Consider the following 24597-nt stretch of genomic DNA (forward strand, 5'->3'; position numbering starts at 1 on the left):
TCTGAACACCTCAGAGGAATGGGAGGCTAGAAAATACACAGCTTGGGGAAAAGCTGCATTTGCAGCCAAACTTCAAGCTGCAAAGAAACAATGGGACAGAGCTCACTTTGTTAATTTAAACATCTTTCAGTGATAGGCAAGGTTTCTGATATTAAATTTAATGTTTAGTTGACTCATTATGGAGTAAATTCAAGAGGATTTTCTCAAGCAGCATTAGTCAGCCAAGAAGATGAAGAGTGATATTTAATTTAGCTGAGTAAAGAACAGAAATAGTGATCTGGTAATAAGCATATATCTTGGGACTAGTGACTTGTGTTTAAATTATTGTGCTAGTAAATCAAGAATGGTACAGAAGGTGCCCTTTTATAAATGCATTGTGTGAGGGTAGTAGGCAACAAGGATATGATGGAAAAAGATTGCAATGCTGGAGTTTTTGGAAGACTAGAGAAGGGAAGGTGCTTACATATGTTAGTATAAGAACGTTGTTAAAAGGAATAAACTTGTATTGGGAATGGTAGTGTAGTAATGCTAGTAATCCAGAGGCCTGGGCTAATAATCTGGAGACATGAATTCAGATCCCACCATGGCAATTAAATAAATCCTGGCTTAAAAAGCTAGTCTTAGTAATGGAGACCATGCAACTCGCAGATTGTTGAAAAACCCATCTGGTTCACTAATGTCCTTTAGAGAAGGAAATCTGGTGTCTTTACCTGATTTTGGCCTGCATGTGATTGACTGACTCCTAACTGCTCTCTGAAATGGCCTAGCAAGCTACTTAATTGCCAAGAAGGTGGCTCACCACCATGTTTTCAAGGGCAATATCCCATGAATGGGGGAAAAAAAGGTATTGAAGGAAATGGACGAGAAAATTGAAAATCTTTAGTTCCTTGGCTCTTGTCAATTTTTGTCTGATTTTGCTCCTGTGAAGCATTTAGTCATTTTCCTACATTTAAAGGCCCTAAATAAATGCAAGCTGTGGCAACATCCCAACTTGCTGGATAATGCCAAGGGATTGGGAGATAGTAAATGCACAGTATTCCAAAAACGCAGCAAAGGACAAATCAAGAAACTACAGGTCAATGAATTTAATGTAGTTTAAGAATTGCTAGAATCCATAATCGAGGATAAAGTTAGCATTTTTTATGATGGGTCACAATTGTCTAACCGATTGAAGTTCTTAAAGGAATTTTAAGTGGCATTGATTTTCCCTACATTCTGACAGATGAGGTTCCACTTCAGAATCTTGAAATTACAAAATTAGCCCTTAAATCTGTTTGTTCCAGTGTTAATCCTGTAATGCCTTTGTGACTTGCCATTTAGACTATCTAATTGGAACAGTTTCAAGGTATTCCAAATTCAGACTCAAACAATTTCAGTGCTGTAGTATTTGGTACAACATCAAAGTATGGAGACAGGAGTAGTGCTGCATTTGTCTTTTTTTGTTCATTTCAAAGGGTTTCTTTTAAGATTTCACCCTTGATAATTTTTCTCCTTCCTCCCTGAAGGCTCCGTGCATTCCATGGCTGAGAGCTTTGCTTCTAGGCCTATTACTGTGCTGTTCTCACTCTGGTCATGGCATTTAACAAGTATCTGAATGAAGAGAGGTAGCAGCAGTTGAATTCTGTTATGTATCCAGCTGATACTGATTATAGTCCCTCTGGATCAATATTGAGACTGGTCCCAAGTGCTCATTGCTCTGTGGAGCTCGTTACAGATGCACATGTAAACTGTCAAGAGCAGCTCCCTGGTTCAAGGGTACATATGATTGTAGGCATGGAATAATTTGAACTATATGGCCAACAGTGTGTTCAGATAGTCTATGTATGTACTTCATACATGGGGCATTTGTGGTGAGTGACTTTGTTATTGCTCAAATCTGCCCAGAAACTGATAGTTTTGCTGCCAGTTGGATTTTTATGCCAACTTGTAGTTGGAGAGCTATATGTGATAAGTGTGATTCTGGGAAGTGTAGAAATTTGTAATGTCTGTCATGGGTTGTTATATTATACGAAATGGCTTGATATAAATATATATCAATATTCTGTGTGCGCCATCCTCCACACACTCTCTTATTTCCATTTTTTTTTTCTTCTACTCGTGTCTCCTAAATTTCTTGGACCAGATTTCCAACCAGCTTGCTCTGGTGGCAGAGTGGGTCTGAAGCCTGCGAAGATGAAGACCCTATCTCAAATTGTGAGGACAGAGTTATTGGCATAGCCAGAGTGGCCATTAGGTGGAAGGGTGCTTCAGTTGCATCTGCCCTCTAAAGCTCGAGTGCCTATGATCTGCTGTGCCCGTGGTGACCCAAGGCCCTTTCTCGGCCAAAGACAAAAGGCAGTTTAGAATTTCTTCAGCTGTTAAAGGAACCAGTTCCTTGAGTAACATAGATAATACCTTCCGAGAATCGATTATCTTTGAGAGACAGCTGGTGGCTTTCCTTGTGCTTCATCAGAACTCTCATCAGCTCTTCAGATGTAATGGATGGAATTCCTATTGCAGCCTGACTACTTGCCAGATGTGCCCATCAATGTCTGGGGGAGTGGATTGGAAGATTTGCTCCTACCTCCAACTGCAATTTCGTGTAAGGGTGAAAACAGACCAAAATACTGGCAGAACCAACTTCCTATTTTCTGGTCCCTCTAGCCACTGTGAGGGAGACTAGCCCAGCTATCATTATTGGGTAGTAATCAGGCGAAGGAACCATGGCTGATTTTACTCTGGGCACGGGTCAATTTAGCACTCCAAACCAGGCCAGCCGAGAGCTGATTTTTTTCCCAGACCAGGGATTAATTCTAATATCTTCCTTCTAAATGGTTCGGCAGGTTACTGGATAAACCTGCCGAACCTTTGGGCCTACAATATTCTGTGTCACCCAAACAGATATGGAGGAGGAGTGTTCCCTTTTAAATTACCTGTCTAATTCTGATACTTGGGAAATGATTTTTAAAAAATGAAGTGATTTACTGCGTTCAAGTATAGTCCTGTTGTTGTCTCTTTCCACCCAAGGTCGCTTAGAGACTATTAAATGAACATAATAGCAATGTGGCTCCACTTTACTGTGAGTTGTGATTTTGCAGTGGAATGTTTGGAAGAAAGTCTGTTGAATATTAGTGTGCAGTTGGCTTAATGAAGTCTTCAGTACATGAAACATATATTTCAACCAGCTCAGTTACAATGTTTATCAAAGCTACTTTGTGATGGAAGCAAATACTATTTTGCACCCTATAGTGCCTTCAGTTCCTGTATCAGCCCTGAACAAGGAGGATATTTGTGATTTTATAATACAGTGCATCAATTTTCCTGTTGTGTCAGCGCTATATATAAGGAGTCATTCAGATTTATAGTTCAATCAGGTTGCAATTACAATTAACATTTCTAATGTCTCTGCCAGTTGGTGTGGATGACTACAGCTCAGAGTCTGATGTCCTTATTATACCTTCAGCCTTGGATTTTGTCTCTCAAGACGAGATGCTAACACCGTTGGGCCGACTGGATAAGTACATTGCTAGTGAGAACACGTTTAACAGGTATGATGTGGAGAAGTACACTTATGCAGATAATCCCTGTGAAATAAATATTTATCTCTTCTATCTTAAACTTCTAAAGATTAAAGTTTCTGTTTGAATAGTAAGCGTATTTCATAACCAGAATTTGATATACATTGGATGGAATATAGAATCAACTTATAAAATCAAACTGGACAATATTAGATTTATCTTTTTTTTTTGTTTTTAGGAAGTACAGCCACAAACGTAATGTGACTTGATCAGTTCACGGTTAATAAAATTATAAAACAGTATATTCGCAAGTCACCTGTAAACTACACTGTCTTGTACCATATCAATGAAATTTATGATATACTCTTTGTTGCGAACTGGAAACTAAACTTTTTTTCTTCATTGTTAACATGTTTATCATGTATGTAACTGGGGTGGTACTGAGTCATAAACCAGGCAAGTTTAGGTTTGATTTTTCATCTGTGCTGCGTTAGCTGAACTTGATTAACACAGTAGTCGAACACTGCAAATGGCCTTGTCTTGAGATTAGGGAAGAGCAATCGCTAACTCCTGATCCCTGATGAATAGTGTAAATTTGCAGGCATAGAGCCCCGATTTTGATGCCTACCTTTGTCCAGTAACCTAAATCTCACTGTGGTGGCTGTCATTGCCAGTTGAACCTTACTCCAACATGAATTACTGCATTTGGGAGGGGGGACAGAGAAAAGATAAAATTGATGGAGAAAAGTTGATCGTGGCTAATTTCTGTAAATTTATTTTGACTGAAATTTTCTAGCACCTCGTAATATGCAAAACAAGAATTGTAAATGGTTTTTTTTCTTGCATTTACTCCTCAAAGTGTCCCATGTCACAACACTTTTCTGGCCAAGAGGTTGGATTAGGAACTAGCTCATAAGTCTGTACAAGCGCTACTCTCAATAGCTGTGGGAGATGTGTGAGAATACAGACGGAGTTTACCTTACTCCCTGGCCTAATTCTGAGTTGCTAACATGCTATTTGGTGAATCTGTCATTGAGGCTGTTTTCTTTCCACTCAACTCCAGATAACTTTGCATGCCAATGCTTTATAATGGGTAGGAAGAGCTAGCTGAATAAATAAAAGTTTACTATTGGTAAGCTGAGCAGTTTTGGCTAGCTAAACAGAGTAACTCTAAACATATTGAGCTAGTTGTAAGTGAAGGGGAGGGAACAGAGACAGTGTGTGGGCCTTCACACTTGCCAACCTGCACCTGACTTCTCTGGGTTTGGGTCATGTGCCTCTGGGGAGGTGTGTGTGCGCATTACCATCAGGAGAATAGAAACTTGATTTGCATAATCTTTTGGTAGATTAGTTGGGCAAGTCTTGAATGTGGCAATGGGTAACTTCCCATATAAGGGTCAGCTGACCTGGATCAAAAATATGGGGAATCAGTGTTATAAACCCATGCTCGACTGGCATAGAATACTAGTCTCATTGCTGCATGAATATCCAGTTTTTTTTTTAAGGTTCCTGTGCATTTCTGAAATGATACTTGAAATGTTCAAATGCATTATCGTGTGTTTAAAAAAAGATAAGAAGTCTTGACAGTCGTATGGGGCGGTGCAGTGGTTAGCACCGCAGCCTCACAGCTCCAGCGACCCGGGTTTGGTTCTGGGTACTGCCTGTGCGGAGTTTGCAAGTTCTCCCTGTGACTGCATGGGTTTCCGCCGGGTGCTCCGGTTTCCTCCCACAGCCAAAGACTTGCAGGTTGATAGGTAAATTGGCCATTGTAAATTGCCCCTAGTGTAGGTAGGTGGTAGGTAGGTGTAGGTAGGCAGGTGGGGATGTGGTAGGGAATATGTGATTAATGTAGGATTAGTATAAATGGGTGGTTGTTGGTCAGCACAGACACGGTGGGTCGAAGGGCCTGTTTCAGTGCTGTATCTCTCTGACACTCTAATATTACAGAAACCAATACAAAAACTGGTAAGGAATATGTAATGACTATCCTTTGTGACTATCCTGGCATGGGATTTGTTGTACAGAAACAATTCTGGGTGTGTCAGTTCCTGCTACTCTAGAATCTGCAGTGTTTACATTGAGAAGCAAATTCTGAGACAAAAACAAATAGCCGTTTATCCTTGTTTAAATGTCAGAACTGCAACTGTTAATTTTCTGCCTGTGAACTTTCCACAGTATTGGAAGATCCAGACAGATTTGCAAGGGGGTAAGCACTTATTCTGTCCATGCCAAAAATAGAAGTGCTATGTGGTATCCAGCACCTCAGCCAGCTGGTGAGGAAATACACTTTGAGGTGCTCCTTCATGCTACCAAATTGCAATGCACAATCTGATTAGAGTAGCAGTGTTGTCACATAAATGCAGCAGAAGCAGCACATATGGGTGCAGATTGTGTGCTACTCTTTCCCAAATGTGGCTATGTAAAATAAATTCTGTGCTTGTGAGGAAGGAAACAGCAATGATTGTTTCATTCATGATCAGTTGAGTCTGTAATTGTCCAAATTGGCAATGGTGTATATGGGCGTAGTACTAAGTAAGATTAAGGGAAGGTATTGTCTATGAAGTATACTTCAAACTAAAGACTTTTAGATCTGAGTATGAAGTGGCTGACAAGTTATTTTGTGAAATCTTACTAGATTAGAGGAGGAGGTGGTGGTGTCGTGGTAATGTCACTGGACTAGTAATCCAGAGGCCCTCAGTAATGGTCTGGGGACATGGGTTTGAATCCCACCATGGCAAATGGTGAAATTTTAATTCAATTAATAAAAAAACTCAAATTAAAAGCTAATCTAATGGTGACCATGAAACCATTGTCAATTGTTGTTAAAACCCATCTGGTTCACTAACGTCCTTTAGAGAAGGAAATCTGCCACCCTTACCTTGTCTGGCCTACATGTGATTCCAGACCCACAGCAATGTGGTTGACTGTTCACCTTCTGAAATGGCCTAGCAAGCCACTCAGTTCAAGGGCACTTCGGAATGGGCAATAAATGCTGGCCTTGCCAGCGACGCCCACATCCCACAAATGCTTTCCTTCATCGGACGGGGTATTGAGTACAAGAGTTGGCAGGTCATGTTACAGTTGTATTGGACTTTGGTTCGGCCACATTTGGAATACTGCGTGCAGTTCTGGTCGCCGCATTACCAAAAGGATGTGGATGCTTTGGAGAGGGTGCATAGGAGGTTCACCAGGATGTTGCCTGGTATGGAGGGCGCTAGCTATGAAGAGAGGTTGAGTAGATTAGGATTATTTTCATTAGAAAGACGGAGGTTGAGGGGGGACCTGATTGAGGTGTACAAAATCATGAGGGGCATCGACAGGGTGGATAGCAAGAAGCTTTTTCCCAGAGTGGGGGATTCAATTACTAGGGGTCACGAGTTCAAAGTGAAAGGGGAAAAGTTTAGGGGGGATATGCGTGCAAAGTTCTTTACGCAGAGGGTGGTGGGTGCCTGGAACGCGTTGCCTGCGGAGGTGGTAGACGCGGGCACGATAGCATCTTTTAAGATGTATCTAGACAGATACATGAATGGGCAGGAAGCAAAGAGATACAGACCTTTAGAAAATAGGCGTCATGTTTAGATAGAGGATCTGGATCGGCGCAGGCTTGGAGGGTCGAAGGGCCTGTTCCTGTGCTGTAATTTTCTTTGTTCTTATTTGAGTTTTAAAAAATTGGTTACATTTTGAAATGTAATACATTTCTGTAATTAAACTGGACTTTTATTTTGAGTACAAATAGGGAAATGGGGCTATGTGCGTTTTGTACATCTTTTCAGTTGGATTTCAAGTTCGAAAAATACTATGCTGAAGATGGAGTTTGAATTTTGTGGAACACAGATTTAGTAAGCGGTTTTGTTGATTTCTGTAAAGGCATTCCAGTTAATTCCACATTCAGTTACAGTGTGAGGAATAAGTAGTGTATAGAGAAGAAAGAGTTTGGTATTGGTTTCTAATTTTTTTCACGAGTGCTTGATAAATTTATATTCTCAAGGATTTACAATGTCTTATTTGTCAACTTAGCTGAAAAATAAGTGTTGCACACTTAATGTTTTAATGAGGCCAACTTTTCATAAGCTATGGGTTTTGGGATCTCCTTGTTATCTTTTGGATGGTAATTGTGTACCAAGGTCTAATAAGACAAGACGAAACAAATGCAATCCTCAGTTGACTAAACGAGACAGTACAAAGTGAAATAAGTAAGGATAGCAAATTCTCAACTGGATCTTTACTTCTCTGTTTTCTATATTTTTTAAATAAAGGAAGTTATAAAAAGAAAGCATAGCTGCAGAAGCCAGACAGCAGAATTTGAGCACATAATCAAGGCTGACTCTCTTTTGCATCCTTATTGGCAGTACGGTATTTTGATTAACCAAGGCCCTGTGTGCCTGTTCAGGTGGACAAAAAATATCCCATGAGCCTCTAATGAAGAGCAGGGAATTCTGGTGTTCTGAACAACATTCCCAATTGTCATGATCAAAATTGGTCTTTCATCTTAAAGGTATGTGAGCTTGGTTTATGTCTTGAATCTGTGATTCAACTGAAGGGTAGATAAACTCTCAAAAATGGTGGAGGCTAGAGAGGACCACTTGCTCAGACACTTTAGTTTTAACCTTCACTTGACAGTAGAACAGCCTACCAGAATGAGTAGTTAACTCTGTGTTGAAACTGTTTTTTAAAATGAACTTGATCAATACCTGTTGGTAAAGTATTAGAGGGATTATTGGATCTAAGAACATAAATTTAATTCACATTGAGCATCAAAAGTCAAGATCTTGATTGGCAAGAGGAGAGATAGGAGGGAGAAAGAGTCCCCAGTTGAACTAGTCCTGCATGGAAAAAGTGGACTTGATGACTTCAATGAAATTTTCTCATTCCAAGGTTTATCAGGCTTTCTCGTTGCAGTCCACTTTGCGTACAGCCATAATCTTGCTTGGCTTAAATTAAGGTAATTTCTGACTACTGTCTTGCAGCCTTTGGTTTGACTGCTGTCGCATTTTATGTTTTAGAAACATGGCTATCCCTGAATATGGGTATTCTTGCTTTTTGTGAATTCTGGCTCTTGGGAAGTGCAATTTCACCAAACTGTCCTGGCACATTTTCCCTGATGAGTCCACATGGCTTGAGTCATCTGAACCAGAATTCACATGAATGATTAATTAAATGTCCAGGCTAACCTTTAATGTAAAGCATTTGTTAGAAAAGTGCTTCCATTTTTTGTTAAATATTTTTTTGAGGATTCCTATTTAAATGTTGGAAATGGATTTGATTTTGGAAGGCTGAAGATTTCATAGATGCTGGACTTTGTTTTGTTGTTGACAGTTCATTGAAAGGACAGTGAGATGTTGTTTGAAAACGACCTTTACTGGATGTCACCTGCATTGTGCTCAATAAACAACAGAAACCTTGATGACCTGGAGAAGATGTTTACAGTGAAGTAACATGTCTGACTTGCTGTTCGGTTTCGTTCAATTAAGGTGTGGACAGTGTTTGAAAAGCAGTTGAATTATCAGCCTGCTGAGGAAAAAACACCCAGTTCATCTTTCTTGCACCTCTGAGACCCTGAAATGTCCAGGATGTCAGCTGCTCTTTTTGCCTGCCTTTGGAAAAAACCCTTCATATTCACAGTGATAACCGAAATCCCTGATGCCACATTTCTTCTCAGAAGCTGGAAAAAATCTGACAGACTAATTCTCAATGCCACCTGAAAAGAACTGCTCCAGAAAAGATCCCAGTGACCCGCCTACCTTTACTCAGATGCTAGACCAAAAGGGACAACTTTGCATATCTTTTTTTTCTGCAAGAATTCACAAGTATTTGGCCAAAGTATTTTTTTTGTTACAGAGCTCTATAGAGAGAATTTTTTTATTTTTTTCAGTTTGTGTGCGAGGGATTTAAAAAAGGAACTTTCATATTTCAATCTGTGTTAATGCTTTGCTTCATTGTTGAATAACTCTTGTTTTATAATAAACTGATGATTTTGTTAATGAAAACTGGTTGGTGTATTTTGTTCTGGGATAAAGCATAGAGTATATGATTGACTGAATCGGTAACTGGGTAAACATTTTTAAAATATATGTTGTGACCTGTGTAGAAGTGGAACTAGAAAAGACAGTGCACTTCTCCCACCTCGATTGTAACACGTACCAATTCAGATACTGTCTGAATCGTAAGCTCTTTCAAAACTTTCATCTTTGAAATTTAACCCATTGAGAGCTCAATTTAAATTATTAGTAACATTTTGAATATATATTAGACGAAGATCCCCGTGTGTCAGCGTAGTTATAAATCCCAGCATGTAACAGTGGCAAGGCCATGGTATCGTTTTAAATTTAATTTGTTGAAGATGGGGGTGCTGATGTAGGTTAGTGAGGACAGGATGATGGACAAATAGGACCTGGTAGGGGATAGGCTATAGGCAGCAAAGTTTTTGACAAGGTGGATGATGGAAAGCCAGTAACAAAAACATTGGAGTAATGAAGTCTGGAGGCAAAAATGTGTAGTGAATGTCGGGGCAAAATTTGGCAATGTTGTAGAAGTAAGAGAATATGGGTGCAACACTGGCCTCGGCCCAACCTAATGCAGTAGTTGTTAACAGTATGGTTTAGTTTGCGATTGTGACCTGGTGAGTGAGTGTAAAATCTGTGGCAGGCACTGTACGCGTTTTGGCTGAATTGGGGCAAGTTGCCAAGAGTCATAGGTAAATATCAAAGAAGGAGGTCAAAGATAGACCTTTTGGATGCTCTGGGGTTAATACCGTGCGGAGGGAAACACAGCCACTCCTGAAGTTGCTCTGGCTATGTTCAGACAGGTAAAAATGAAACCATGCAAGGGCAATCTTAGAGCGAAATGATGAAGGGAAGGTATTGGAGGAGATAGGACATATGCAGGGGTGGGTGGTGGGAGAGGAAAGGGCAGGAAGGGTGAAGACCAAACTTTGGTTGGGGGATGGTGGAGGAGCGAGATTTACAGTAGTGAATCATGGGAGAGATGGAGACAGCTGGGATTTAGTGACTCATTGAATGATAGAATGCAAGGTTGATGATGTGAGGCAGTTGGTGTGGATGGAGGGCAGTTTTAAAGGGAGGTGGATGGTGCCAAGGGAAAGGGCGACAGTTGCACGCATGGTCTTAATTGTTACAACCAGGTGAGGAAGAGGTCTACAGCCTTCACCTGGTCTCAACGTAACTGGGTTTTATTTGAAGTGTTTTTAGCTCCCCCTTGGTGAATCCTTGTTCACTGCTTTCCAATTATAAGGCAAAGAAACCAGCACAAACAGGCTTTCTTGGGTTTAAAGAAGAAAAGTTGAAATTTATTAAACTTAACCTGGAATTCAGTTGATGCAGGATGCGCCCACGCGAGCATGCAAATAGAGACAGAAAAGAACAGAAGAAAAATAAAGTGGGAAAGTTTGAGGCAATATCTGAAGAGTTGTTATGGTTCTTCGAACTCACTGTAGAGTCCTTGATTGTAGGTAGATCTTGCTTTTTGTTGTGGCCCAGAATTATTCTTAAACCTTATTTGCTGTAGGAGACTTTTCTCTCTTGGGGCTCCTGTGTCTTCAGATTCAGAGGCTTGCGAGAAAGAGATGAGAGAGATCTTCTCAGTTCAGGAGCAAAAACAGACTTTCTGCCCAAACTTTGTACAAATTCAAAAAACTCAAGTTCCCCAGCAGGTTAGTCATGTGACTAGCTGGTTTCATCATGTCTGTTTGTGTTCAGCCATCTTAGCAGTCAGCTTGCAATGCGAGCTCTCCCACTTTCAACTTCTGGTGATCAAAAGTCCATTGTGGGTTGAATGTGTCAGGGAATGGTCCTTTGTCCTTTCCAAGCACTGTCTCTTAATTTGCAAATGTCTTTCCAGCCAAGATCTGGCAATTTTTTTAAAAGCAAGTCCTTTCTTCACTTCAACAACAGTTTGAAATTTAATGTCAATGTTGCAAAATTAATATGCCTCATGTTTGGCAGGTGGGGGCCTGCATGACCCAATCTTGGTACCAGAAATATATAGATGAAGCTGCCAAGAAGGAAACCAAAGACATCTTCCTACGGCATGACAGGACCGTGCTGGTTGCTGATCCTTGTCATTGTGAGGCTAAGAAATTTTTGTGACATGTAACTCCAAAAAAGAAATAGTTGTGGTAGTTTTGGCTGAGGAGCGTGGAGTATGGTACTGCTTGACATGGCCAAATCCGATCTGGTGTTGGCAGGCTAGACCAGTTATACAAGTCTGCTCATGTTAACATGCCCTCCGGTTTGAAGGGTTAAGATTGGTGGATAGATGGTTGTGAAGCAGTGATAGTTTTACTGTCAACAAAGGGATGAAAGATAGCAGTGAGGGACAAGTCTCTAATCTGTCTGTGTCCTGGAGAGTAGCAAACCAGAGTTGAGTGGTTGTGGAGTGCAATTGTAAATTGCTTGAGGGAAGGTCACTGATGAAAGTAGTGGGTTAGTGTATAGGAAATGAAGGGGGTTAAAAGGACAAGGATGTGGCCTTGTGCATAACTGTAGGCTTTGTACAATTTTGATATTGACTTGCTTTCACTTCAAATGAATAGTATTTTGGGGCAGTATTTTAGGAATTTGTTAGTGGGGTCCACTTGCTATTACTTCACGCAAGTGTGAGTTACTAATATCGACACACTTCTAGCAACCTATATAACATCTGAAAGACGGTGTCAGCTCCCTTTGCCTTTGAGTTGCTATGTTTGCAGAATTTTTTTAATGTGAGAAGTGAAGTATGTCAACAAATGCAGGAGCAGTATAGAATAGATATCTCGATCATGGTATGAAAGTATGCTAAGCTGCAAAAATCTGATGGTTTTTGCAGACCCTCTAAGATCTTCTAATCTCAATTTGAAAACTGTTAGTCACAGCTGTACATCTACAACACCAATTAATAAGTACAAAATATTGCTATAATTCTATAAGATACACCGAATAAAAGAGTTGTTTTATATAGTGTCTTTGACTTCAGGGCGTCCCAAAGCTTTTCACAGCCATTGAAGTACTTTTGAAGTGTAGTCACTGTTGTAATGTTGGAAACGTGGCAGTCACTTTTCACACTGCAAAGCCCCAAAACAGCAGTGTGACCAAGACCAGATGATCTGTTTGTGATGCTGGTCGTTGGATAAATATTGGCCAGGACACCAGGGAAAACTCCACTGCTCCTCTTGAAAATAGTGTCTTGGGATATTTTACGTCCTGCATTCAAGTGGCAGCCTAGATTTTTGAGCTCCAGTTTCTGGAGTGGGTCTTGAACCCACAACTTTTTGACTCAGCAAGTGTGCTACCACTGAGTCACAGCTGACACACTCATTTATTTATTTCTGAAACAGATTCTCTGCAGCTTTGCTTGCTGCTCCCTTTTTTTTTGAAACATTAAAAATATTGCTGCTACTGCAGGCTATTTTGGGTTTTCTAATTAGTTCTGGCATATATTGGCACTGCAATGGATTCAGCAGATCTAATGTAATGTCTTACATGGTTCGCTGAACCAGCACTGCACCGTACTTAAATTTTCTATAACAAATTTTGCAACTTTACTTGTTCTGGCAAGTAAATTTCCCCAGTGAGTAGTAATTAAACAATTTGAGTTTTTATTAAATGGAAATTCTTTATGAATATTGCTGATAAAGGTAGGCATTCGGGGGCTCAAATTGCTGATCTGTAGGTTTCCTCATATAAACAATATCGGGTACACGTTCCTGTACTTATTTGAGAAACTTTAACTCCAGTTTTGGGGAGCGCAGCATGCCTGACTTAAGTGACAGCTACTTTGTGTCCTGGGTCCCAAAGAGTAGCTCATTCACACATCAAGAAAGTCCATAGTTCAAATCTTATCTGTGCCAAGTTAGATGATTTCAACCAGAACTGTGATTGGATGTCCGAATCCTGTTGGAAGTGGGCAACTCATGAGCAGTATTGGGCTCAGCTGTAATGTCCAGTACAGTTGCCTGTGTAATAGCTATTTGGGTGAGGTGCGGAGAGTAACTGACTTTGGAACTATACCCTAGCAAGGAGTCATAACACCTGAAGGTGGAAAACTTGTAATGGGGAGAAAAATAAGTAGAAAATAGAGTTTTCCATAGTTTAATGTTGAGCAGTCATTCAATAAAGCACAAGTCGTTTTACTTTTTTTTTCTTCATCTGGTGCGAAAGTAAAACAGGAAGGGTGGCTCAACCGTGGTTTACATAAGAAATTGGGGATAGTATTAGATCCAAGGAGGAGAAATATAAAATGGCCAGAACAAGCAGCAAACCTGAGGGTTGGGAGCAGTTCAGAATTCAGCAAAAGAGGACAAAGGGATTGATTAAGACGGGGAAAATAAAGTATGAGAGTAAGCTTGCGGAGAACATAAAAACTGACTGTAAAAGCTCCTATAGATATGTGAAGAGAAAAAGATTAGTGAAGACAAATGTGGGTCCCTTACAGACAGAAACGGGGGAATTTATAATGGGGAACAAAGAAATGGCAGACCAATTAAATGCATACTTTGGTTCTGTCTTCACAAAGGAGGACACAAATTACCTCCCAGCAATGTTGGGGAACATAGGGTCCAGTGAGAAGGAGGAACTGTATGAAATCAGTATTAGGGAAATGGTGTTGGGGAAATTGATGGGATTGAAGGCTGACAAATCCCCCGGGCCTGATAATTTACATCCCAGAGTAATTAAGGAAGTGGCCCAAGAAATAGTAGATGCATTGCTGGTCATTTTTCAAAATTCTATAGACTTTGGAGCAGTTCCAACGGATTGGAGGGTAGCTAATGTAACCCCACTAATTTCAAAAAGGAGGTAGAGAGAAAACGGGGAATTATAGACCGGTTAGCCTGACATCAGTAGTGGGGAAAATGCTAGTGTCCATTATAAAAGGTGTAATAGCAGAGCACTTGGAAAACAATGACCGGATCGGACAAAGTCAACATGGATTTACGAAAGGGAAATCATGCTTGACAAATTTACTGGAACTTTTGAGGATGTAACTAGTAGAATAGATAAGGGGGAACCAGTGGATGTGGTGTATCTGGACTTTCAGAATGCTTTCGATAAGGTCCCACATAAGAGATTAGCGTGCAAAATTAAAGCACATGGGATTGGTGGTAAGGTACTGACGTGGATAGAGAACTGGTTGGCAGACAGGAAACAGAGTAGGAATAAACAGATCTTTTTCCGAGTGGCAGGTACTAGTGGGGTACCGCAGGGATCACTGCTTGGACTCCAGCCATTCACAATATATATTAATGATATAGATGAGGGAATTAAATGTAATATATCCAGGTTTGCAGATGATACAAAGCTGGGTGGGAGCTGTGAGGAGGATGCAGAGAAGGTCTAGTGTGATTGGGACAGGTTGAATGAGTGGGCAGATACATGGCAGATGCAGTATAATGTGGATAAATGTGAGGTTATCCACTTTGGTGGCAAAAATAGAAAGGCAGATTATTATCTGAATGGCAATAGATTGGAAAAGGGGGAGGTGCAGCGAGACCTGGGTGTCCTTGTGCACCAGTCGCTGAAAGTAAGCATGTAGGTGCAGCAGACAGTTAAGAAGGCAAATGGTATGTTGGCCTTCATAGCAAGAGGATTCGAGTACAGGAACAAGGATGTCTTGCTGCAATTATACAAGGTCTTGGTGAGACCACAACTGGAGTATTGTGTGCAGTTTAGGTCTCTTTATCTGAGGAAGGATGTTCACACTATGGAGGGAGTGCAGCGAAGGTTCACCAGAGTGATTCCTGGGATGGCAGGACTGACGTATGAAGAGAGATTGGGTCGATTAGGCTTGTATTCGCTGGCGTTTAGAAGAATGTGGGGGATCTCATAGAAACCTACAAAATTCTCACAGCACTGGATAGACTAGATGCAGGAATGATGTTCACAATGGCGGAGGAGTCCAGGACCAGGGGTCACAGTCTAAGGATAAAGGGGTAAGCCATTTAGGACGGAGATGATGAGGGATTTCTTCAGCCAGAGAATGATGAACCTGTGGAATTCTCGACCACAGAAAGTATTTGAGGCCAAGTCATTAAATATATTCAAGAAAGAGTTAGGTATAGTTCTTGGGATCAAGGGGTACAGGGAGAAAGCGGGAACAGGTTACTGAGTTTGGATGATCAGCCATGATCGTATTGAATGGTGGTGCAGGCTCGAAGGGCCAAATGGCCTACTCCTCCTCTTTTTCTATGTTCTGTTTCTATGTTTCAATTCCAATCTCACCGTCCACCTCCTTGGTGTCTGTGTGTGTCATGTAACTTCACTGGCTATGAGGACGTTGCAAATCTGCATTTAGGTTTCTGTTAATGCCATTTTGTTGCCAGCAAAGAAGCGAGAGAGCTTCCTGCGTGTGTTTTTGAAAACTTCATGGAATAGCACCCAATTGTTGCTCTAGTTTTCCCTGCCCAAGTACTCAGTGTGGGGGGTGGGAGGCTGTGAGCCCTTTCCTACCACTCAATGGCACAACATGTTGACTGAGTGCTGTGACTTGCTTGTGATGAAATAATTTTTGCTGTATGCACTTCACCCACCAGCTCAATACAGGTTGGTGTTCTTTAATGTTGCCAGGGTTCTATCTAGAGTTAGTTATGTCACCAGTGAAATATTCCATTTAACTCCAGATTTTTAGACAGCTGAATTAAATTTTCAATTTTAATACAGTATATCACAATATTTGATTCTGTCTTAAGGCATCAAAACTAAATGCTGGTCTGTTGCCATTGTGTGGATTAGTTGGGTATTGCTTTCATTTGCTAAAAGGAGAAAATGAATATTGAAGACAAGTGATGACTTTGGTTAATATGCACAGTGTTGTAGGCCATTTGGCCCATTGTGTTTATGCCAACTCTTTAAAAAGAGTTAGCCAATCTGTCCCACTGCCTTTTGAAAATTGTTTAGATTTTTTAGTTTCAGATTGTAGTGGAGGTTTTTGGAGGTACCAAATCTGATTTTTTTGCTCCAGTAGCTTTGGAAACTAATACCCTGAAGTGATATGGGAAGAAGTCTGTTTGCCCCTAAGCCAGGGATTGTTGCTGGCCACAGACTTTTCTCTTTCTTCCCCTTCCCCCCACTAATTGTGACCTTTTCTCCCCCAAAGTTGATTTGTGCTGGCAACCGTCGTCCTCAATCAAGTGACCATTCTTCCCATGTTAGCAAAGATGGTGAGTGTTGGCAAACCGATCAACCACTGCCTGCAGCCACCACCCTGGATGCAACACGTACAGTGCAAAAAACCAACCTTGGTCCTTTCTAGCTTAATCCTACATGAAGTTAGCTACTGAACTAGTGGGAGAGCTTGGATCTTGCAGACGTAAGAAAGGGGAAGTAAAGATTTTACAAAAGGCAACAAGATTATAATGGGAAAGAATGAAACGCGTGTCATGTCCCCTTTACAGTGCAGCCACTGATGCCAGCTGTTTTGGTAGCAATTCCATAAAGTAAATGAAGATGTGCTGCTGCCTTATGAGGGGTCATAACCCACACAAAGTTGTATCCACCAGTGCCCCTGTCAACCAATAGAAATGCTATTGCATGAGAGAGGAGGGGGTACCATTTTTCTGGAGGTCAGTGAGCTAAATGCTCCGCTTCCCATACAGCCAGACAGTGTGAGTCCTTCTGGAAAAGATGTTACTTGAAAATGAAGTTGCAAAGCACAAATTTTTAAACCAAGTGCTTAGTTTGCTTGTTGCTCCAGTGCAATATAAAAAGGCCAATTTCACACTGGTACCTTTTGTGCAGTGCAAAGAATGCATCAGTGGGGTGCTGAAAGCTTCTGCCAATGCTGCTGTCTGTCTAATCACTAGTAAGTCTGAGTATATGACCTGTGTTGAACCTCAGATTGACCTAATTATTTCGTCCTTCTAAAGGAGAGTGCCACTGCACCTCAAATCAAAGTTTGATACATTCATTAAGTGGTACAAAACTACTACTTTTTCCATCACGCTCTGCTTTTGGTTAATCAAAACTAATTTTTTCCTCTGGGGAAGGGAAGAGAAAATATGCAGTGGTTGAAGTAAGTTCTTTTCAGCATTTAGATGCATTTTGACTTTTGCATTTTTTTTCTTTAACAGACAAATGGTAGCACGAGGTTTGCTAGATACGCTGCGGGCAGTCAGCGACGATGAAAAAGACTGCCTTGCAGTTCTCGAGAGAATAAGTAAACTAGCAGAAGATCCAGGTAACAAAAAAAATTGTCACGGCTCTACATGTTTTGCATTCAGTAATGTTGTGTGAAGTATTTGAAAATACAGGAATGGAGGTATTGATCCTAACCTGATCTGACTGTTTGTTTGTGTCTTCTGACTTGCCCTAATTGTCTCCTGGGCATATTCCACATTTTTTTTGTTACAGTTCTGACATTGCATCTCAACTCCTGCTTGTGCTGTCTAAAATCCCAGTATATGCAGATACTTGCCCCTTTCAATCAAAACATAAAAATCAGAATTGGAGAAAGTGTTGTTGTCTTTAAGTTTTTTTTGCTGGTGGTTTAGTCTACTGCCTAACAATGGAAATTTTTTCCCCTTCCTTTGTGGTTTAAACCAGGGTTTTACTGTTAAGTCAGTTTCCCTTTGCTTAATCTACTTATCCCTGCTTGCTCTTGGTTTGGGTCTCGTAGAGTTCTATAATGGGAAAGAACAATACTGAACTGCTGGAAGAACTTGGAGTGCTCTTAGTGACTTGAATAGAGGTGAATGAGCAAAAGACAAGGAACTGGGATGGTGAGGCTTGTTGCCCCACATCCCCAATAACAAATGAAGGGAAAAGTACGCCTATAGATTGGTGTCCGACAAATTTATCTCGGTCATTTTATTTCCCTTGCTTTATATGTAGCGCTTGTTAAAATTGGGAGAGAAGGTGTAATAGCATTTGTTATTTGAGCCAGTTTATTCTGATTTGACTGCATATTTAACTAAAAGACCTTCCTTTTGGTTTTGCAGCATAACAGTTTGCACTGTTTCTGGGAGAAATAGTTGAGACATTTCGTTTATAAAGGAGCAAAAGATTGCAATTTACTCCATGATATAATTGCAGGATGTTTTTGATTATATTTATTGAGCAGCAATGCAGAATAGTTAATTTGCTGTAGCCGAAATGGTGGGAGAATATCACTCACTTGTGATGCCCAAGGAAGCAGAGGGATGGAGTAAATTCTGTATTAATATCCTTGAAGGTCATATGATCTATAGTCTCTCAATTATAGTGAGCACTGTGTCCTTGGAGAGGAAGACTTCCAAATATTTAATTTGGTAACTGCTTTATTGACGTTTGTTTATCATTTCAATGTGTATTTGCAGTCTTGAAATGGCATGAGAAATTCTGACTAAAATGTAGTTGCTATCCTACATTTATATTTCACAGGAGTGAAAAAAGCATTAAAATTTGTATGCAGGTTGATCTTTGGTCTTAGACAGTGGCAACTAGAGTTAAGGATGTTATTCGGAAATGCAGTTGTCAGTCCAACAAGACATTTTTGACTATCCATTGTAGTGTCCTCCTATTCCATTTAGAGTGCGATAGCATACTGTAAAGATAGTGTCCAGCAACAAATCGCAAGTACTCTTATCAGCCAGAGTTTGCTTTTGGAATTGTATTGTGTGCTTACCACTCCAAGTTACTGCACATGATTGCTGATGGTATTCTTGCCAGGTAACCAGCACTCAACAATTTTCGGTGTCACTACGTGCTTTGTATAAACTTATTTGAAGAGTAGATTTGGATAGTCAAATAACAGAAGGATGTTATCTGGATTTGCTAGGTATGCAAATTTGTTTCAACCTATAGGACTGTAGCTCGGATAACTTTATTACCGTGCCAATACAATAGTTGTGTATAATTGGAAAAAAATCTCCAAGTATGCCAATGAATAAATGTGAGCCAGGAGAGTTATTTTAAAATCTATATGATAAGCAGGAGCACTTTCTCTTAGCAAAATAACTTGAACAGCTTGGAAGTATTAAGAGCAGTAGCTCCAAGAGCTGCTTGATTTATGTGAATGAGTAATTAATATGTTCAGCCTGTTAAATAAACAAGCCTCATTTGGGTTGTGCAACTTGTGCTATGATTCCCTTGTATTGTAGAAATTTGATCAATAAAACTGTAAGCACATTGTAATGGTACCAGTTACATAACTTTTTTAGATTTATTAAATCAGATGACCAGTTAATCCTTCATTTTAGGGTAAAATGAAATTAAACTTGTAACACAGCTAGAGTTGCTTGTCGCTATTTTGGTGTAGTCTCAACTACACTGTCAGAATCAAGACTTTGTTAAAAAGTTAACCAATAATCAAATATAAATTCAAATGTGAAAAAACCCAAAGGTGGTGAATGTGCGGATAATAACTTCCATCATATCAATTTTTTGCAACTTAAATACTTTTATGGAGTGTGTGATGCAATGTAGGCCATGGAAATGACTAAGTGCAGTTAGGTGCTCTTTTCTAGGCAGTTAAAAATCACTAGTTCCTCTGCAGCAGACTATCCAAAATGATGGAAAATGGCTACCATGTACAGCAAAATAAGTTTCAATAGTTTTCTTGTTTGTTGCTAGTTACATAAAGCAGGCAATTTTCCTTACAGAACCAACAGTCCGTGCGGAGTTGATGGAACAGGTGCCTCATATTGCCATATTCTGCCAAGAGAATAGGCCTTCTATTCCTTACGCTTTCTCCAAATACTTGTTGCCCTTTATGGTTAGATGCCTTGCAGACCCCAACAACCAGGTATGTTTCTTTTTTTTCCTTTAAAGGAGGCTGTCCTTTAGATTGGTTTTAGTTGCAAATATTCAATTGGATGTTTTCCATTTGATTTGTAAACTGTGGAGAATGCATATTTTGAGAACTTTTTTGGTTTCTCTGAAATGTAGGCTTGTTGGAACTTAACCCTTTACCTGGTCCTAATGACTTGTTTACAAGTTTCTATAAAGCAGTGTAATAAGCTGAATTAAGTCCCTCAATTAAACAGATGTACATTTTCTCTTTGTACTTCCCCACTGACCCCAACTCTCCTCCAAGGCCCGAACTTGTGCTGAGATACAGTTTTATGACTGCCAGCAGCCAGTCAATATGTCTCACCTGCGACCTATTTTTTCTAAAGTGAGCCTTACAGCCTATTTATTTCTTGAGGGCATCACGACTAAGCCTTGTCCTGTTGTCATTATTTTTCTCTCACTCTCTCCCCCTTGCTCTAAGCAGTTTTCATTCAATATTTTTGTTTTAATATTATATGGCTGTTTGTTGAGGCAGAATTTGCATTGTGGTCCCCATAAGTAAATTGGCACTAAACATATGATTTTTGGTTGTTCTTACAATAATAGTGCACAGTACTTAGAGATGTTGAGTTTCTGGGTAAATGTGAAGTTCTTCCTGCTAACTAGGACTGAAGATCCTGGTTGGAAACTATGTTCAGTAGATTTGATGAGTGAATAGTTGAACTCTGCAGAGCAGGAAAATCTAAGATTTAGGTCCCCATCTCTGAGCTTGCTGATGTTAGCTGAGGCAGCAGGCACTGCTGTCGATAGCAGAGTCTCTGGGTTAGGGAGGGGGAAATGGGGCAGGTTACTTGTTTCATTTTGGTATCCAGTGACTCCTATAAGTTTGACCATGTTGACGCCAGTTGAAGATAAGATCAGGCTTTGTGTGACATCTCCTGCAGACGAATAGTCTTCTGAGCCTTAAATTGTTTTCAGTAATGACCTTGGAGAAGGAGATAAGAACTATATAACTTCAACTCAGCCATAGCTCGTAACAGGAAAAAATAGACAACATACTGGAGGTCTAAATAATGAAATATTTAAAAAATCCACCAACCAAAGTAATCAAAGAAAAATGGTTAAACACTGCTTTAGATTCCTTCATGTGTTCAGTTTTTATTTGAATCTCTAATTTCCACACAATCTGTGAATTCTCTCGATGCATTGATGGATGAATTCATTTTACAATTGACTGTTTGCTATTTAATGTTCTACTAATCTAGTAAATTGGATGAGTATTTCTTAGCTTGATGAAGGAATAGTTGGAGTTGAATTTCCACTGAATGTAGTAATTGTGTTATGGCATTATGAAATCCCTCACGCACAGTTCAAAAATGTTAATGACACAACAGAAATGCAATTTTATTGAAAAGCATTAATTGAAGTTACTTTCCACTGTCAAATCAATCAATTGATAAAATGTTGTAATGCGTATATTCTATATTTTAAGTTGATTGGTTACAGTCTACTTCACGCCTTCAATTACTATTTTTAGGTGCGGAAGACGAGCCAGGCAGCTTTACTGGTGGTGTTAGAACAAGAGATAATAGAAAGATATGATGTGGAAACTAAGGTATGTCCAGTTCTACTGGATCTGACTGCTCCTGAAAGCAATGACGATCTGAAAACAGAAGTTGTAGCAGTAAGTGAAATGCATATTTTCAAGTTTAAATTTAGTCGTGCAATTACTAATGAGAAGATCGGTCACATTGAATAAGATCTGGGCACAGTTCAGGCTAAAGGATGGCAACTGAAATTTTATGTGCAATGTATATTCAGAAATGTGCACATCATGGAATTGTGTTCATTTAGGAAAAGGTGTTAGAGATGAAGTAAATGTGTGTGTACTTATAATTTACACCTCAAATTAATAAGGTTCACAACATTGAATGTCAGATTTTTTAAGCCTACAATAAGTAAACACATGCTGAACAGCAGTACTTAGGAAAAAACCTTGAATTTTAGCCAGAGAGGTCAAGCATATTAACAGTTCTCAGCTCAGTTGATCAGACCATAGTTGATTTTTACGTTATCTGTTCCAATGTCTATTTATACCTTTTTCTCATTCCCTCCTTCGTGACAATATGCATGTTTCTTCTTGAGTATCATTCAACGCTATTTATGTTCTGTCCTTGCAGCCATAAATGTGTGCCACCTTTACTTGCTTGACATTCCCTAACTTTCCAGCTGTGGTTTTTTTCAGGCAGAAAAGTGCAGAATAAGTAAGGCTTCAAGGCCCCCCTTTCTAATAAAGAAAGAAAGCTTTTCTGCCTAGCCTGTAATGTTCTGGACCCTTTCTTAACTATCACCCCTAGTAACGTTTTTCATTTAGCAATTTGAGATGAGCAACAAATGCTGACCTTGCCAACAACGCCTATATCCCATGAATGAATAAAAAAATTTAAACAGGTGTTTACAACCTTAGAATGATTGTATATTTCTCATTATTTTATGATCTTAAAATTTAAGCATCATACATCTCTACTTTATCATATCAGTGGTTTCAGTGTTGGTATTCTACCAAGTGAAACTTCTAATAATGTCATTCTATTCCGAACATCTGCTTCTGGAAAAGGTGATTAGTTCCCTGCTGCTGAACTTGCTACTAACTTATTGAAATTCTTTGCTATATGTACTGGAATGTCTTTTAATAGGTTTATTGTCAAAGCTGACCGTTGCTTCAAGTTAAGTCTTAATTCAACAGTTCTTGAGAGAGGGCCATGAAGGCTCCAGCATTGGTGGGCAGTTTTTGTGGGCCAGGAGGTATGTTAATGCTCCTCTTAATTCCACAAACATAGTTTACAACCTTTTCCCCCTTTTTTCCAGCAGTCTGCAAATGTCCCTTTTTACGGATTGCTGACAGACTGCTAAACACCAAGTACCAATGGGCAAAGCTTGTGCTGTGTAAGCTGCTTCAGAGACCTGTTGATGTTTTGGAACCCCATTTTGAAAAGCTAATGAGGCTCCCGTCCATTTCCGGTGCTGCTTGGGCCGTCTCTTTCAAGACCCACCACCAAAATGATTGAGACGTGGATATCAGCAGGAAAAGTGCAGCAAGTGTTGTGCAGTACTGTTTTTTTTGATTGCATTGCCACTTCATACCTGGCCAGTGGAGGGAATGGAAGTTAACCCCAGTGTGCCTAAACTGGGTTCCCCCACCTGTTAAGATAAGGATGAATTGGAGGTAGTTCAGAAGATCAAAAATATTTTCAAAGGTTTCAAGTTATAAAGTTTTCTAAGGAATCGGGGCAGCACAGTGGCGCAGTGGTTAGCGCCGCGGCCTCAGAGCTCCAGCGACCCGGTTTCAGTTCTGGGTACTGCCTGTGCGGAGTTTGCAAGTTCTCCCTGTGACCGTGTGGGTTTCCGCCAGGTGCACCGGTTTCCTCCCACAGCCAAAGATTTGCAGGTTGATGGGTAAATTGACCATTGTAAATTGCCTCTCGTGTAGGTAGGTGGTGGGGATGTGGTAGGGAATGTGGGATTAATGTAGGATTAGTATAAATGGGTGGTTATTGGTCGGCACAGACTTGGTGGGCCGAAGGGCCTGTTTCAGTGCTGTATCTCTCTGACTCTAATTACAGAATTAAAATTATTGAATTGAGAAGGTTAAGAGGGGATATGCTTTAAATGTAGAAAGACATGAATAGAACAGAGCTGAACAGGTTACTTATATAAAATGGTGACTCGAACTGGAGGATACAAGTGTAATATTGCACCTATCGAGCAAGGATAGAATTTTTGACCATGCACCAGCATCAGGTATGTAGAATAGACAGTGGTTATTTCTGCATTGGTACCTTTTTACAGGGAAAGCTGAAAGGCAGCTTCCTGATTGCCTTACCCACTAGACTAATAACTGATGCAGCATTAAAACATACTGATCAGGTATTCCACTTCCTTTCGTTGAGTTAGCTGTTTGTGAATAAGAAGAATTAGCCCTACATTTCGTCCCTGCCTTTGATTAAAAGGAAAATCAGCCACGTTTTCCGATCCAGTGAGGCTTATGAAAACTATGAATGTATGAACATTGGACGTGAATAGGTTTGAGCTCATCTTAATTCCTACCATGGTAGAATAGGTTGCTGTCACAGTGCTTAGGCACAACATGAAGAATGACCACTGCTTGGATGAGATTCCAGCGAACCACCTGCACCCACTGAATTATACTCCAGTATTAATTTTAAGACGACGAAAAGCTTTCTAGGACATGGAAAGACACTAACTCTCTGATGCCTTGGAATTTTTATATGTTAGATATAAGGTTTTCCTAATGCCAATCAATTTATCTTGGAGTCATAGAGATATACAGCACAGAACCAGCCCATCTTGTCTGTGCCAGCCATACAGCACCCAACTATTCT

General features: G+C 40.1%; 1 protein-coding gene across 8 annotated transcripts in view; it reads left to right on the forward strand.

The window, feature by feature from the left end:
* The window catches only part of ppp4r1 (protein phosphatase 4, regulatory subunit 1), a 112069-nt gene that overhangs the window by 14439 nt on the left and 73033 nt on the right, over positions 1-24597 (forward strand). For 3 of the 8 annotated variants that reach the window (XM_068031242.1, XM_068031243.1, XM_068031244.1), the window contains 4 exons: positions 3392-3527; positions 17557-17663; positions 20065-20207; positions 21732-21878. In XM_068031242.1, the coding sequence (XP_067887343.1) occupies positions 3392-3527; positions 17557-17663; positions 20065-20207; positions 21732-21878 (533 nt within the window). Of the gene's footprint in view, positions 1-3391; positions 3528-16583; positions 16648-17556; positions 17664-20064; positions 20208-21731; positions 21879-24597 lie in introns of those variants that run through there. The other 5 variants (XM_068031246.1, XM_068031245.1, XM_068031247.1 and 2 more) reach the window with 3 other exon arrangements.

Source organism: Heterodontus francisci, chromosome 5 (assembly GCF_036365525.1).
Source record: "Heterodontus francisci isolate sHetFra1 chromosome 5, sHetFra1.hap1, whole genome shotgun sequence".
Taxonomy (NCBI): domain Eukaryota; kingdom Metazoa; phylum Chordata; class Chondrichthyes; order Heterodontiformes; family Heterodontidae; genus Heterodontus; species Heterodontus francisci.